This window comes from Mustela lutreola, chromosome 1, assembly GCF_030435805.1.
Source record: "Mustela lutreola isolate mMusLut2 chromosome 1, mMusLut2.pri, whole genome shotgun sequence".
In the NCBI taxonomy this organism is placed as follows: domain Eukaryota; kingdom Metazoa; phylum Chordata; class Mammalia; order Carnivora; family Mustelidae; genus Mustela; species Mustela lutreola.
Window position 1 is genome coordinate 35,709,150 of NC_081290.1, and position 12,714 is coordinate 35,721,863.

Sequence of the window (12,714 nt, forward strand, 5' to 3'; positions counted from 1 at the left end):
TTCTTCCCAGCTTTATCTGCTGCCATACCTCCAGCGCAGCAATAGGACAGCTGGATGCAAGGTACAGGTCCTGAGCCAGGTTGAAATCACTAGTAAACATGGCAAGATGTCCCGCCAGAAGATTATAGTCTTCTATTCCCTACAAATAAAAGCAGTTTTAATGAGAAGAAATAGAAGTGTTTCATTTTTTTTTTTTAAGCCTTTGCTTAGTAGGAAGTGGTTAAGGTTCTACCAATTAACTTGCTGATGAGTTAGGTAAGACTAATTGCGGAAACTTAACATGACTGAATACATGCCATTTAAATCCGAATGCAGTGAGTCTCAGGAGATGCTGCTTACCTTTATCTGTTCCAAGGACATCACCATGCCCACGTTTCTGATTGTCCGATAGACGCGGATGGCAAACTCCACTTCCATGTGATGGAGACAGGCTCTGGCCAGCTCATTCCAGGCAGTGTGATCATTCAGAAGCTTGCACATTTCCCAAGCATCAGAAAACCTAGCATTTCAACATACTGGATTCATCAGGGAGCTCTATTTGCCCCCTGGCTGGCAATTTTCAGGTTATATGTATTATCATGTTGGGTCTTAAATTTTGCAAAAACACTTCTTCATCTGTCATCCTCATTTCCAAGTTACGAAAAACTATATAAACTTTTCTTCAATCTTTTTTCTTGGACGCCTTCTTCTCCTTCTTCCCCCCTGGCTTGGGCTCTCTCTCACTATCTACCTCTTTCAAATAAATAAAATCCATTTTACAAAAATGTTCTTTAAATATATTTTTTTAATGTTTTTTAAACATTTAAAAATTTTAAACTTCAATATTTATTTATTTATTTATTTACTAGAGAGAGAGGCAAAGAGAGAGAACACTCGCAAGCAGGGGTAGCAGCAGGCAGAGAGAGAGGGAGAAGTGGGCTCTGATGCAGGACTCAATCCTAGGACCCTGGAATCATGACCTGAGCTGAAGGCAGATGCTTAACTGACTGAGTACCCCAGGTGCCCCCTGACTGGTATTTCAAGGGTGGTGACTAGATGAGATTGTCATGAGGCTATCAGTCGAGAGGGCGGGTCAGGGAGTGCTTAGAGTATGAATTTTTCAGAGTGAGGGCCCGTGTTAGTGGTGGGGAGTACGGGGCAGTGGGGAGGAAAAGGTCTGGGGTGTGGGTGTGCGTTGGTGTCGGTGTGTGTGTTGGGACATGTGCATGTGGGATTAGGACTGGGTTGGAAAGCGGAGGCTGGGGAAGATGAGCTGTTTTAAACAGAGCGAGTGTGAGGGGCTCACGGACTCCCAAACACAGCTGGTGGCTAGCGGTACATACCGCGTAAGTGGAAGATGCATGTTCTACAGTTCGCCTCTTATGAATGCTATTGGAGCCGTGTTAGTAGGGGAGATGCACTCAAGAAGAATCATTAGAGAAGAAAAGAGGGGGCTCATGGGACCCTAAGGAACAGCAACATGTAAGACCACGATGGAAACCACAATGGAAAGCTCACAGCGGCTATTAACAGGTCATTTCCCCAGCAAGGAGAACCCAAACTTCTTATGTCAACATTAGGATACTGTTGAAATCATGAGGCTTATTAATTATTAATTATATAATTATTAATCATTCATTTCACTGTAAGTGTGCTATTTGGGTGATGAGGAACCTCTTTTTTTCTGAAGGGCTTAGGACAGTTGCACTTCCTTTAGAATTTACACACAGTCTCCGCCCCCTACCTGGTTTTCTTATCTAAGCCTCCCAATAATCCTGTAAATGATGGAAATACTGTCATCTCCCGCTACTTTAATAGGATTTGACCTTTAAAAAGCACAAAAGCAAACTTGACACTCAGGAGAAGGGGAGAAGCCTCTGGAGTCCCTACCTTTTGAGCATTAAAGTCTGCGACAGCATTTGCCGCAGCTCGCTCGGCCCCACGTCTTTTAAACTGTCAAGGAACTTGTGGGTGCTTAGGTAGATGTTGTTTATTTTCCCGCTCTGCGTCTGGCAGGTCAGCTCTCCGTTAAACAACAGCAAAGGTCTGTGAGAGAAGGGCACTTTGGTGCCTCCGGCCAAGATGACCTTGGACCCTAGATTTGAAAACAGACACCTTAATGTTAAAAGAGGATCTTTAGCCCATAAATCAGAAAGGAATGCTTTAACTTCACTGTCACGGAAATTTATTTACCAACAACTGCACAAGAAAAATGATTACGTACCTTGTATCGTGTCCTTGTGGAAGACGTAAGTGTACACCTTATCGTCATCGTAGGCAATAAATACGCCTTTATCCATCGGCCAGTTTTCCCAAAGAACACCTTTAATGGTTGGTGAAAAGTCTGGAATCTCATAGGTAGCATCATTAACCTACGAAACAGGATTTACAGATCTGCCCCAAGTCTGTACTGTAACTGTCATCGCTGGCCTGGTTAGGGGCGTGTTTGCTGCCTTGGCGGCCCGCAGCTTTCCCACCTCGTTCACCCCAGCAACACTCCAGCCAGAACGGTAAGGAAAGTTCCTTTTCCTATTCCTTTACTAGATCTGGCTTGAAAAAAACCCCGGGGTTTGTATGGCAAATCAAGACTTTTATCTAAAACTTGGAACAAAAATTTAAATTAATTTAAAAAAATTTAAAATTTAAAATTTAAATTAAAGGGCGCCTGGGTGGCTCAGTGGGTTAAGCCGCTGCCTTCGGCTCAGGTCATGATCTCAGGGTCCTGGGATCGAGGCCCGCATCGGGCTCTCTGCTCAGCAGGGAGCCTGCTTCCTCCTCTCTCTGCCTGCTTGTGATCTCTCTCTGTCAAATAAATAAATAAAATCTTTAAAAAAAAAATTAAATTAAAAAAACGGTGCATTTTCAGGAAAAATGGCAAGTCTGGACACAAAAGCTTCAGCTTAATAAAACAATCAAAAAAAGATCAAAGCTGCTGAACACAACAGAAGTTTAAACTATGAACACACTTGTGTTGAGAAAATTTTCAATACCTGGCATAGAAATGGTCCAGCTAGAGAAGAAACTAATTAATTCATACATATCTGGAAAGCAAATAAACTCCACTGGGTCTGTTTTATTTCAAAGCCTTCTCTAGAACACACGCCAATAAATATAAAATGTACTGTTAGTGATATAAGCTATTAAAAAAAATCAATGTACATATTCCACCGACCTCCACACACAGGCTTGTATCCGCTCTGAATGTGCAGCTGAGCCATACCCCCTCCTCCCTCCCTTAACTTGCATCTTGCTTGCAAAATAAGAAGGAAATGTAAGAACACAGACGAGCTAATACTCTAGAGCTGAGCTGTGCAACAGAGTAGCCACTAGCTCATAGTCCGGTGCTCTCTAAAAGCTGAAATGTGTCTAGGCCGACTGAGACGGAAGTTTAGATGACCCACTAGATCTCAGGGAGCTAGTACGAAAAAGGGAGTAAAACATTTCAGTCATATTTTATATTGATTACATACCGAAGTATTAATATTGGGTTGAACACATTAACATCAATTTCACCTATTTCTTTTTATCTTCTTGTAAAAAAAAATGTGGTTAGCAGAAAATTTAAAATTATATGTAGTTCTAATTATGTTTCTAATAGTGCTACTTATCAGGCATTGTGCTAATTACTTATTTATATACAACCTGATTGAATTCTAACCTTATACTGTACAAGATAGGCATTCTTTTTTTTTAAAGGTTTTATTTATTTATTTGAGAGAGAGATAGCAGAGCACAAGAGAGGAAGAGGGCACAAGCAGGGGGAGGGGAAGAGGGAGAGGGAGAAGCAGGCCCCCTGCTGAGCAGTGAGCCCAATGTGGGGCTCGAACCCAGGACCCCGAGATCATGACCGGAGATGAAGTCAAACACTTAACTGACTGAGCCAACCAGGTGCCCCCAGGGTAGGCATCCTTATGCCCATGTTGCGGAGAAAGCAGCTCAGGCACAGGAAATTTGCCCGGAGTCACACAGCTAGTAAGCTGAAAAGCAGGACTTGGTTGCAGTACGCAGACTGCGCCCCAGCCTATGCTTAGACTTATGCTTATGCTTCCAACCACTGCTTGACACTGATCCTAGGTTTATGCAGATGGTGCACAGTGCCACCAGACTGGGGGTAGAATTTTTTTTAAAGGTAACCTTTTATTTTATTTTATTTATTTGACAGAAAAAGAGAGAGTGACCAAGAGAGAGCATGAGCAGTGGGTAGAGGGAGAAGCAGGCTTCCCACAGAGCAGGGAGCCTGATTCGGGCTTGATCCCAAAACCCTGGGATCATGACCTGAGCCGAAGGCAGATGCTTAACGACTGAGCCACCCAGGAGCCCCAAGGTAACCATTTCTTCAGTGCGTATTACATGGCAGGCACATACTAAACGCCTTGTGCACCTCGTCCCATTTCATTTTTACGTAACAAGCTACAGAGTAGGTAGATCTGCACCCATTTTGGGGGTACCTGGGTGGCTCAGTAGGTTAAGCCTCTGCCTTCAGCTCAGGACATGATCTCAGGGTCCTGGGATAGAGCCCCACACTGGGCTCTCTGCTCAGTGGGGAGCCTGCTTCCCTCTCTCTCTCTTCCTGCCTCTCTGCCTACTTGTGATCTCTGTCTGTCAAATAAATAAATAAAATATATTTTTTTTAAAGAAAAAAGAAGAACTGCACCCATTTTATCAATGGTGAAACTGGGATTCCGATCAAAGCGAGGACTCTGGAGGAAGTCACCCCGGGCTCAGACCACAGATGCCATTTTCTGACTGTGTGACCTGGGACTGTGTGTCCCAGGTCACACAGTCAGAAAATGGCAAGCCCAAGTGAGCCCAGGCGTGGAGCTTGGGCAGCTCGGACAAAGACCCTGTTACAGAAAGGGGATTTGTCCAAGAGGGATTTCCTGACCAAGCAGAGAGAACTCAGGGGTTATCTTGCTATTCATGGCATTTGTCCTCATTTGTTCTGTGACTGGGAGAGGAATGGGTTGAATTAAGAATTGGCCCATTGAGAATTTTGCTTCAATAATCCAAGAGCTCCTGTGGGGAAACTGTTTCATTTATCAAATGTAACAAAGATTTATCTTTTCAAACCTTACTTTCTTCACCTGTAAAATGACCAATATTATGAGTATTTCTTGGGGGAGCCCATTGGTCGGCTCAGTCAGTAGGACATGCGACTGTTGATCTCAGGGTTATGAATTTGAGCCCTAGCTTGGGCCTAAAGTTTACTTAAAAAAGAAAAGGAAAAAATATATATATATACTTATCTCTGAGGCTGCCATAAGGAGTAAAAGACACCTGATATATGTAAGGCATACTCAGCACAACAATACTAGTTGTTATTATTCATCTGAAATCGAGGTCTGTTTGTCTTCAGACTCCATGCACTTAACCACCACACCCTAACTATTTACGAACTTTCTGTAATATATCTCGTCATCCTTAATGGGCTTATAGAGAGTGACAGGGTATAAGGCTGTTATATTAGGGTGTTTGTAAGGAAAAAGTCACCCTCCCGATTCTACTGTATAATGTCAGTCGCTTCCTTACCACACACACAGTGCGGAATACTTGGTTGAATAAATATACGTATGAAGGAAACCTGCAAGTAAATGTAGGAATTTTAAAGAGCAGTACTGGCCATCTAAATAATTACATATTTTTAAAATTTATTTTAAAGATTTTATTTATTTGTTTGAGAGAGAGAGAGCACGAGCTGGGGGCAGGGGGTGGGGGCAAAGGGGTAGAGAGAAGCAGGCTCCCCACTGAGCAGGGAGCCTGGCGTGGGGCTCGATCCCAGGACCTGGGATCACCAGCTGAGCCCAAGCAGACGCTTAACGGACTGAGCCACCCAGGCACCCCTGAATGATGATATATTTTCCTGTAAGTACACCACAGGAGCAGTGTTTCTCTCGGATTCACTGAAGCGGAGTAGAAGAGTGAACTGCAGTAGTAACGTGCTATAACAGGGCGAGTCATCAAATCAAATCCAACGCATGGCACACTGGGCTGGAGGCCAAGGCCACCTCCCGTGCCCTACCCTAGGCGGGGAGGTGGGGGGAAGACTGCAGCAGAAGCCCGCCTTCCCCTTCCCTGCCAAGCTCGCCTTAACTGTAGAAAGACTGGTGTAACTTACAGGAGGAATTCACTCCCTGGGATATTGTGCCCAACCACCTAAAATTCTAACCTGGCAGTGAGATCTTGCTTTAGATAAAAGCAAACCCGGGCTACAGGTGGGGTTAGGGAGCGCCTGTACTCTCAGCACAGTCCTGGCGGATTTGGGAGGATTCTGTTTCACCGGCACTTTTTTTCTTAACATGTAACGGATCGGCAGGTTAGAGTTGGAAACAGGAATGGGAATGGGCAGTGAGTGAGATAATTCTGGAACCTGAGGGGTTTAAGGGTGGTAAAGCAATAAAGAGGGGGGGCTTTAGCTAACACCTGCTAAGTAATTACCATGTGCCCAACCAAGGGTTTGGAGAACAACTCACTGAAACCTCACAGCCATGCCATGAGGAAGGTCACGTAGCCTCTTTAACAGAAATCATCAAGGAAAGGAGAACTGTCACAGGTGGAAGAAAAGTGCATTAACTCGTTCAGACTGCTCTAACTCTTCACCCTTTCTGTAGAGGTCAGACCCCAGTTCTCACTTAACTCCGGCCAGATCCCTGCTTTCCCGCCTACCTTCTAGGTACCCTTGGCCGCAGCTTCCGTCTGTGGTGAGCCCAGGTGCAGGCAGCTCGGACAAGGACCCTATTACAGAAAGGGGGTTCGTCCAAGAGGGATTTCCTGATCAAGCAGAGAGAACTCAGGGGTTATCTTGCTATTCATGGCATTTGTCCTCATTTGTTCTGTGACTGGGAGAGGAATGGGTTGAATTAAGAATTGGCCCATTGGGAATTTTGCTTCAATAATCCAAGAGCTCCTGTGGGGAAACTTGTTCCATTTATCAAATGTAACAAAGATTTATCAAAGATAAAAAGAGGAAAAAAAGAAAAGAGTTGAAGGAAGAAAAGGAGAGACAGGAAGGAAGGAAAGGAAGAGAGAAAAGGTAGGAAGGAAGGAAAGAAAGATCATGACCTCTGTCTCGGGTCATGATCTCAGGGTTCTGGGATCAAGCCTACATCTGGCTCCTGGCTCAGCGGGGAATCTGCCTTCCCTCTGCCCCTCCCCACCCTACCTGTGCTCTCTCTATAATAATTAAATAAAATCTTAAAAAAAAAAAATGCCTCCAAGAGCAGCTGTAGGCTATGTGAACTGTGACCAAGAACACACTAAATCATTAACTGGACATCAAAAGTAAGTAAATGAAAAACCCAAGTACAGTAAATACAGTAAACCTATAAATACAGTAAACCTATCTCCTTTTTCTAAGGTATTTTTAAAAAAAAGTAAGGGGTGTATAAAAATAAGAGTAACTGATTCTAAAAAGAGTCTACCTGTTTTTAATCTATCATATACAAAAATATCTTTTCTTTCTGTTCAGGATCAATAAGGCAAGAGGAAAATCAAGTGAGATGGGCAGAAAGGAGTCCCTACCTCTGAAGCTTATTGCATATCTGGAGAGAAAAGTCACGTACATCAAGATATACTGTAATATTGTTCAGTAAATAAAGGTAAAGTGTACAGAATGTAACTATTTTTCCATTTAAAGAATCTTTCTGAGACTGACACTATGAAAAACTGCAGAATAATGGAAAAAGTTTTCTTGATGTAAATAGTTATAAAAATGGATCACAAACATGATTTAACAAAGTACTCTAATCCTTCAACTAGTTATGGAACAATGATTTTTATATATAATACATATTAAAATACTTTTCTTTATATATTAAAAAAAAATGAATGCTTAAAAAATCTTCCAGACTTACTGGACAGTAGACAAATCCATCACTTTTTTCATCAATGAAAATTAATCTGGTTCCATTTGGGTCAGGAAAAATCTTTTTCACACCAACAGGATGTCGATAATCATTAACAAATTGCCAATCTTCGATGTAGAAATACTGAATAACACCAGTCTAAAGAAAAAAAAAATCCAGTAATAGGAATAAAAAGTTTGCAAGAAAATACTTTAAGCACTTAAACACACTTCCAATTTTAAGAGAAAATGTACCATATTTTTCATGCAGGAAGAGTCTAAAACTAGTATTTACTATATGTAAATGTACAGATCCAAGAGAGTAAGTGAGAATGTACATGTGATTCAACAGTTAGTTCTAATATTCTTAGTGCTATTGAAGTATAATTGATTTTCAGAGTTTCCATTTATAAGAAATATCTTCACTGTTTAAGAATAACTTTCAAATCATGTTATTTTTAAATATTCTTGCTGTTAATTAAGACCAATTAGAAGACTGAAATAAACAAAACCACCTCATGCAATCAACTGTATTTCTATATTTAGCAATGAACTATACATATCAAAATTTAGAAATATATTACCATTTATAATCACTCAAAAAAGATGAAATATTTAGGTATAAATTTAAAGAAAACTTGCACAGGATTTGGATGCTGAAAACTATACAACCCTGATGAAAGAATCAAAGAAGATCTAAATAAATGGAGGGTATACAGTGTTCATGGATTAGAAGACTCACCATAATAATCATGTTAATTCTCCCCAATGAATACACAGTTTTAATATAAACCCATATCTTGGGTATAACCTAGGAATGAAATTCCTGGGTCATAAGGTAGCTATGTCTATTTATTTATCTATTTTTGTATAGATTTATTTATTTATTTATTATTTGAGAGAAGGGGGAGGGACAGAGGGAGAGGAAGAGAGAGAATCTCAAGCAGACTCCCCACTGAGCACAGAGCCCGAAGTAGGGCTGGAAAACATAACCCTGAGATCATGACCTGAGCCGAAATAGAGTCAGATGCTCAACCAACTGAGTCCCCCAGGTACCCCTATGTTTAATCTCTTACAGAATTACCAGAGTGTTCTGCCGAGCAGCTGCACCATTTTACATTCCCACCAGCAGCATATAAGAGTTCTGATTCCTGGGGCGCCTGGGTGGCTCAGTGGGTTAAGCCGCTGCCTTCGGCTCAGGTCTTGATCTCGAGGTCCTGGGATCAAGCTCCGCATCGGGCTCTCTGCTCTGCAGGGAGCCTGCTTCCCTCTCTCTCTCTCTCTCTGCCTGCCTCTCTGCCTACTTGTGATCTCTGTCTGTCAAATAAATAAATAAAATCTTAAAAAAAAAAAAAAAAAAGAGTTCTGATTCCTCTCCAACCCCCTCAACACTTGTTATTATCTGACTTTTTTGATTACAGCCTCATAGTGGATGTGATGAAGTCGTAACTTCACATTTACTTCTGGGTACTTATTACAGAGAAGTAAAAATTTGTTCACACAAAAACCTGTCTATGAATGTTTATAGAAGCTTCACGGGCAACAGTCAAAAATGAGAACCTATCCAGATGCCCTTCAATTGGTGAACGCTTAAACAAACTGGTATATCCATACCGTAGAATACTATTCAGCAATAAAAATGAACAAATTATTGTTGCACACAATGACTCAAATACATCTCCAGAGAAGTATGTGAGTGAAAAGAAGCAATCCCCAAAGGTTACACAGTGTATGATTCTACTTATGTAACACTACTGAAATGTCAGATTATAGAAATGGAGATTACAGTTGATCCTTGAACAACACAGAGATTAAGGTTGACCACTGACCACTCTCATCCCGACAGCTGAAAATGCATGTATAACTTTGACTCCCCCAAACTAAATTACTAATAGCCTACTACTGACTGGAAGATTTACTGATAACATAGTTGATTAACACATACTTTGTGTGTTAAATGTATTATATACTGTATTCTTCCAATAAAGTTAGAGAAAATATTATAAGAACCATAAGAAAAAATATATTTACAGTACCATATTTATTGAGAAAAAAATACATAAGTGGACAGGTCCTGCATTTATTGGAAAAAATCCACATACTAGTAGACTCCTACAGTTCAACCCCTGTTGTAACGCTTTTTTAACTATAACTTTGTTAGCAGGGATTAAGATTGGGGTGAGGGCAGTAGGCAAGTGAGTGTGTCTATAAAATAGCAACATGAAGGCATCCTTGTGGTTAAAGAACCATTCTGTATCTTGACTGTCAATGTTAATATCCTCACTATGATATGTAATATAATGTTAACATTGAGGGAAACTAGGAAAAGAGCATACTGGATCTCTCTGTTTTGTTTCTTACGTGGGATCACTTTGTATTGTTTCTTACAACTGCCTGTGACTCTATAATGATCTTAAAAAAAAAAAAAAGTTAAATTAAAATAAAAACACATAACATCTTGGGCTTCTTATTCAGGCTAAGATAGGGTAACAGCCAGGACTTAATTTCCCTACCCCAAACAACCAAAAACAGTAGACAAAAATCATGAAAAAGCAGTTTTCAAGATCCTGGAATGAGGCAACAAAGAACAATGAGTTCTGCCCAAGATTTTGGAAATACATCAGGTGAACCCTGCGAGCCCGCCAGCTTTTGCTTTGAGAGTTTTCAAGACATGGCAAAGGGAGGAGGATGCAGGCAGAGCATGGCTCCTCGAGCTGAGGAGATGCAGCAGAAAGTCTGGGGAGAACAGGTGGCCGTGGTTTGCAGGGCAGAGTACAAGAGAGAGAAGCCTGGAGAGCTGCAGGGGGTCTGCTGTGAGTCCTTAGCAGGTACTGATCCCTGCAGGCAAGTGAGAAAGCCACTAGGCCAGGGAAAGAACCATCCAAAGGGATTAGAGGGAACAGGACTGGGAATAGTAAATACTTCCAATGATCAGACTAGAAGAAATCACAGGGCACTGGGTAGAGAACTCAGAAAGATCAGAAGTGGGAATAATCAGCTAGAGACTGAGCAGTGTTTCACATCTGTCTAAGAAATCATAAAACCAGACTCAAAAGGGTCAAACTGTTTCTAAGTCAATTAACTGCATCCCAGAGCAAAGCTCAAGAGTATTTTTAGCACCTGAGTGACTCAGTCGATCAGGCGTTTGACTCTTGATTTTGGCTCAGGTCATGAACTCATGGGTCCTGAGACTGAGCCCCGCATGGGGCTCTGTGCTCAGCAGGGAGCCTGCTGGAGATCCTCTCCCTCTCCACTTCCCCAAGTTTGGGTGTAGAAAAAGAATATATTTAGGAATACAAAAATATCCTGCATCCCAAAAAGTAAAATTATCGGGTATGCAAAAAAGTAGAAAAGAGGAACCAGAGCTTAAAGGGGTTTAATATGATTGTGTATCTTCTATTATTTGATTTTATCTAATTTGTTGACTTATTAGCTACAACTCTATCATTTTAATGGTTGTTTTAGGTTTTGTAGTATGCATACAACCTGATAACAGGCAACTACAAAAGATCCACAGCTAAAATCATATTTAATGGTCAAGAATAAGACATAGAAAGCCACTTTCTCCATTCCTATTCAACAATGTAATAGAATAAAAGGCATCCATGGGGCACCTGGGTGGCTCAGTGGGTTAAGTGTCTGCCTCTGGTTCAGGTCATGATCTCGGGGTCCTGGGATCCAGCCCTGTGTCAGTCTTCCCACTCAGAGGGAAGTCTACTCCCTCTGGTCCGCCCGTCCCCCTGCTAGTGTTCTGTCTCTCTCTCAAATAAAATCTAATAAGTAAGTAAGTAAGTAAATAAATAAATAAATAAATGGCATCCATATTGAAAGGAAGAAATAAAGCTACATTCAGAGATGACATGATCATCTAAATAGAAAATCCAATGAATCTACAAAAAATTACTATTAACTACTCAGTGAATTCAGTTAGGCTGCACTATACAGGATTAATACCCCCAAATCTGTTGCATTTCTAAATGCCACAAATGAATAATCAGATGTTAACATTTAAAAAGTAATACTATGCGTTAAAAATATGAAAAATGATAAAATACAAAAATATGAACTACTTAAGGTATAAATCTGACCGAAGGGATGCTGGGACACTGAAAATACAAAAAACACTAAGAGAAATTAAAATCTAAATGAATGGAGATATATACCTCGTTCATTGGTGAGCAGATTTTTCTAAGGTGGCAATTGATCCGTAAATTCAACATGATCCCATTAAAATTCCCAGGAGCCCTTTTGTAAAAATTGATAAGCTTATCATAAATTCAAATGGGAATGCAAAGTACTGAGAACAGCCAAGACAACTTGGAAAAAGAAACTCAAAGTTGGAGGGCTAATGTGACCTGATTTCAAGACTTATTATAAAGCTAGAGTAACTAGAACAGTTTTAGTGAACTAAAACTATACTGTTTTAGTATAACACAGACGCATGGATTAATGGAATGAGGAATTCCAGAAAAAGACCCAAACACTCATGGACAATTTGATTTCTGACAAAAGTACAAAGGAGATTTAGTGGAGGAAGGACAATCTTTTCAACAGATAGTGCTGGGACAACTTGAATATCTTTAAACAAAAAAATGAACTTTGATCCATACCTCACAGCATAAATAAAAATTAACTCAAAATGGATCATAGACCTAAGTACAAAACATAAAACTGCAAAACTTATAGAGAAAAACACCGGAGAAAAACTCTGGGACCTTGGGATAGGCAAAGGTTACTTAGATATGACACCAAAACACAATCTGTAAAAAAATAAATTGGTACGTTGGAATTCATCAAAATAAAAAATTTTTTTCTCTATCAGCAACACTGTTAAGAGAATGAAAAGGCAACTGATGCACTGTGAGAAAATACTTAGAAAGCATATATCTGATAAA

General features: G+C 40.6%; 1 protein-coding gene across 3 annotated transcripts in view; it reads right to left on the minus strand.

Annotated features, from left to right (window-relative positions):
- WDR19 (WD repeat domain 19) overlaps positions 1–12,714 on the minus strand; it is a 98,841-nt gene that overhangs the window by 46,136 nt on the left and 39,991 nt on the right. For all 3 annotated transcript variants that reach the window (XM_059163331.1, XM_059163338.1, XM_059163345.1), the window contains 5 exons: positions 7,830–7,979; positions 2,204–2,351; positions 1,870–2,074; positions 340–499; positions 29–139 (listed from right to left, as the gene is read on the minus strand). In XM_059163331.1, the coding sequence (XP_059019314.1) occupies positions 29–139; positions 340–499; positions 1,870–2,074; positions 2,204–2,351; positions 7,830–7,979 (774 nt within the window). The remainder of the gene's footprint in view (positions 1–28; positions 140–339; positions 500–1,869; positions 2,075–2,203; positions 2,352–7,829; positions 7,980–12,714) is intronic.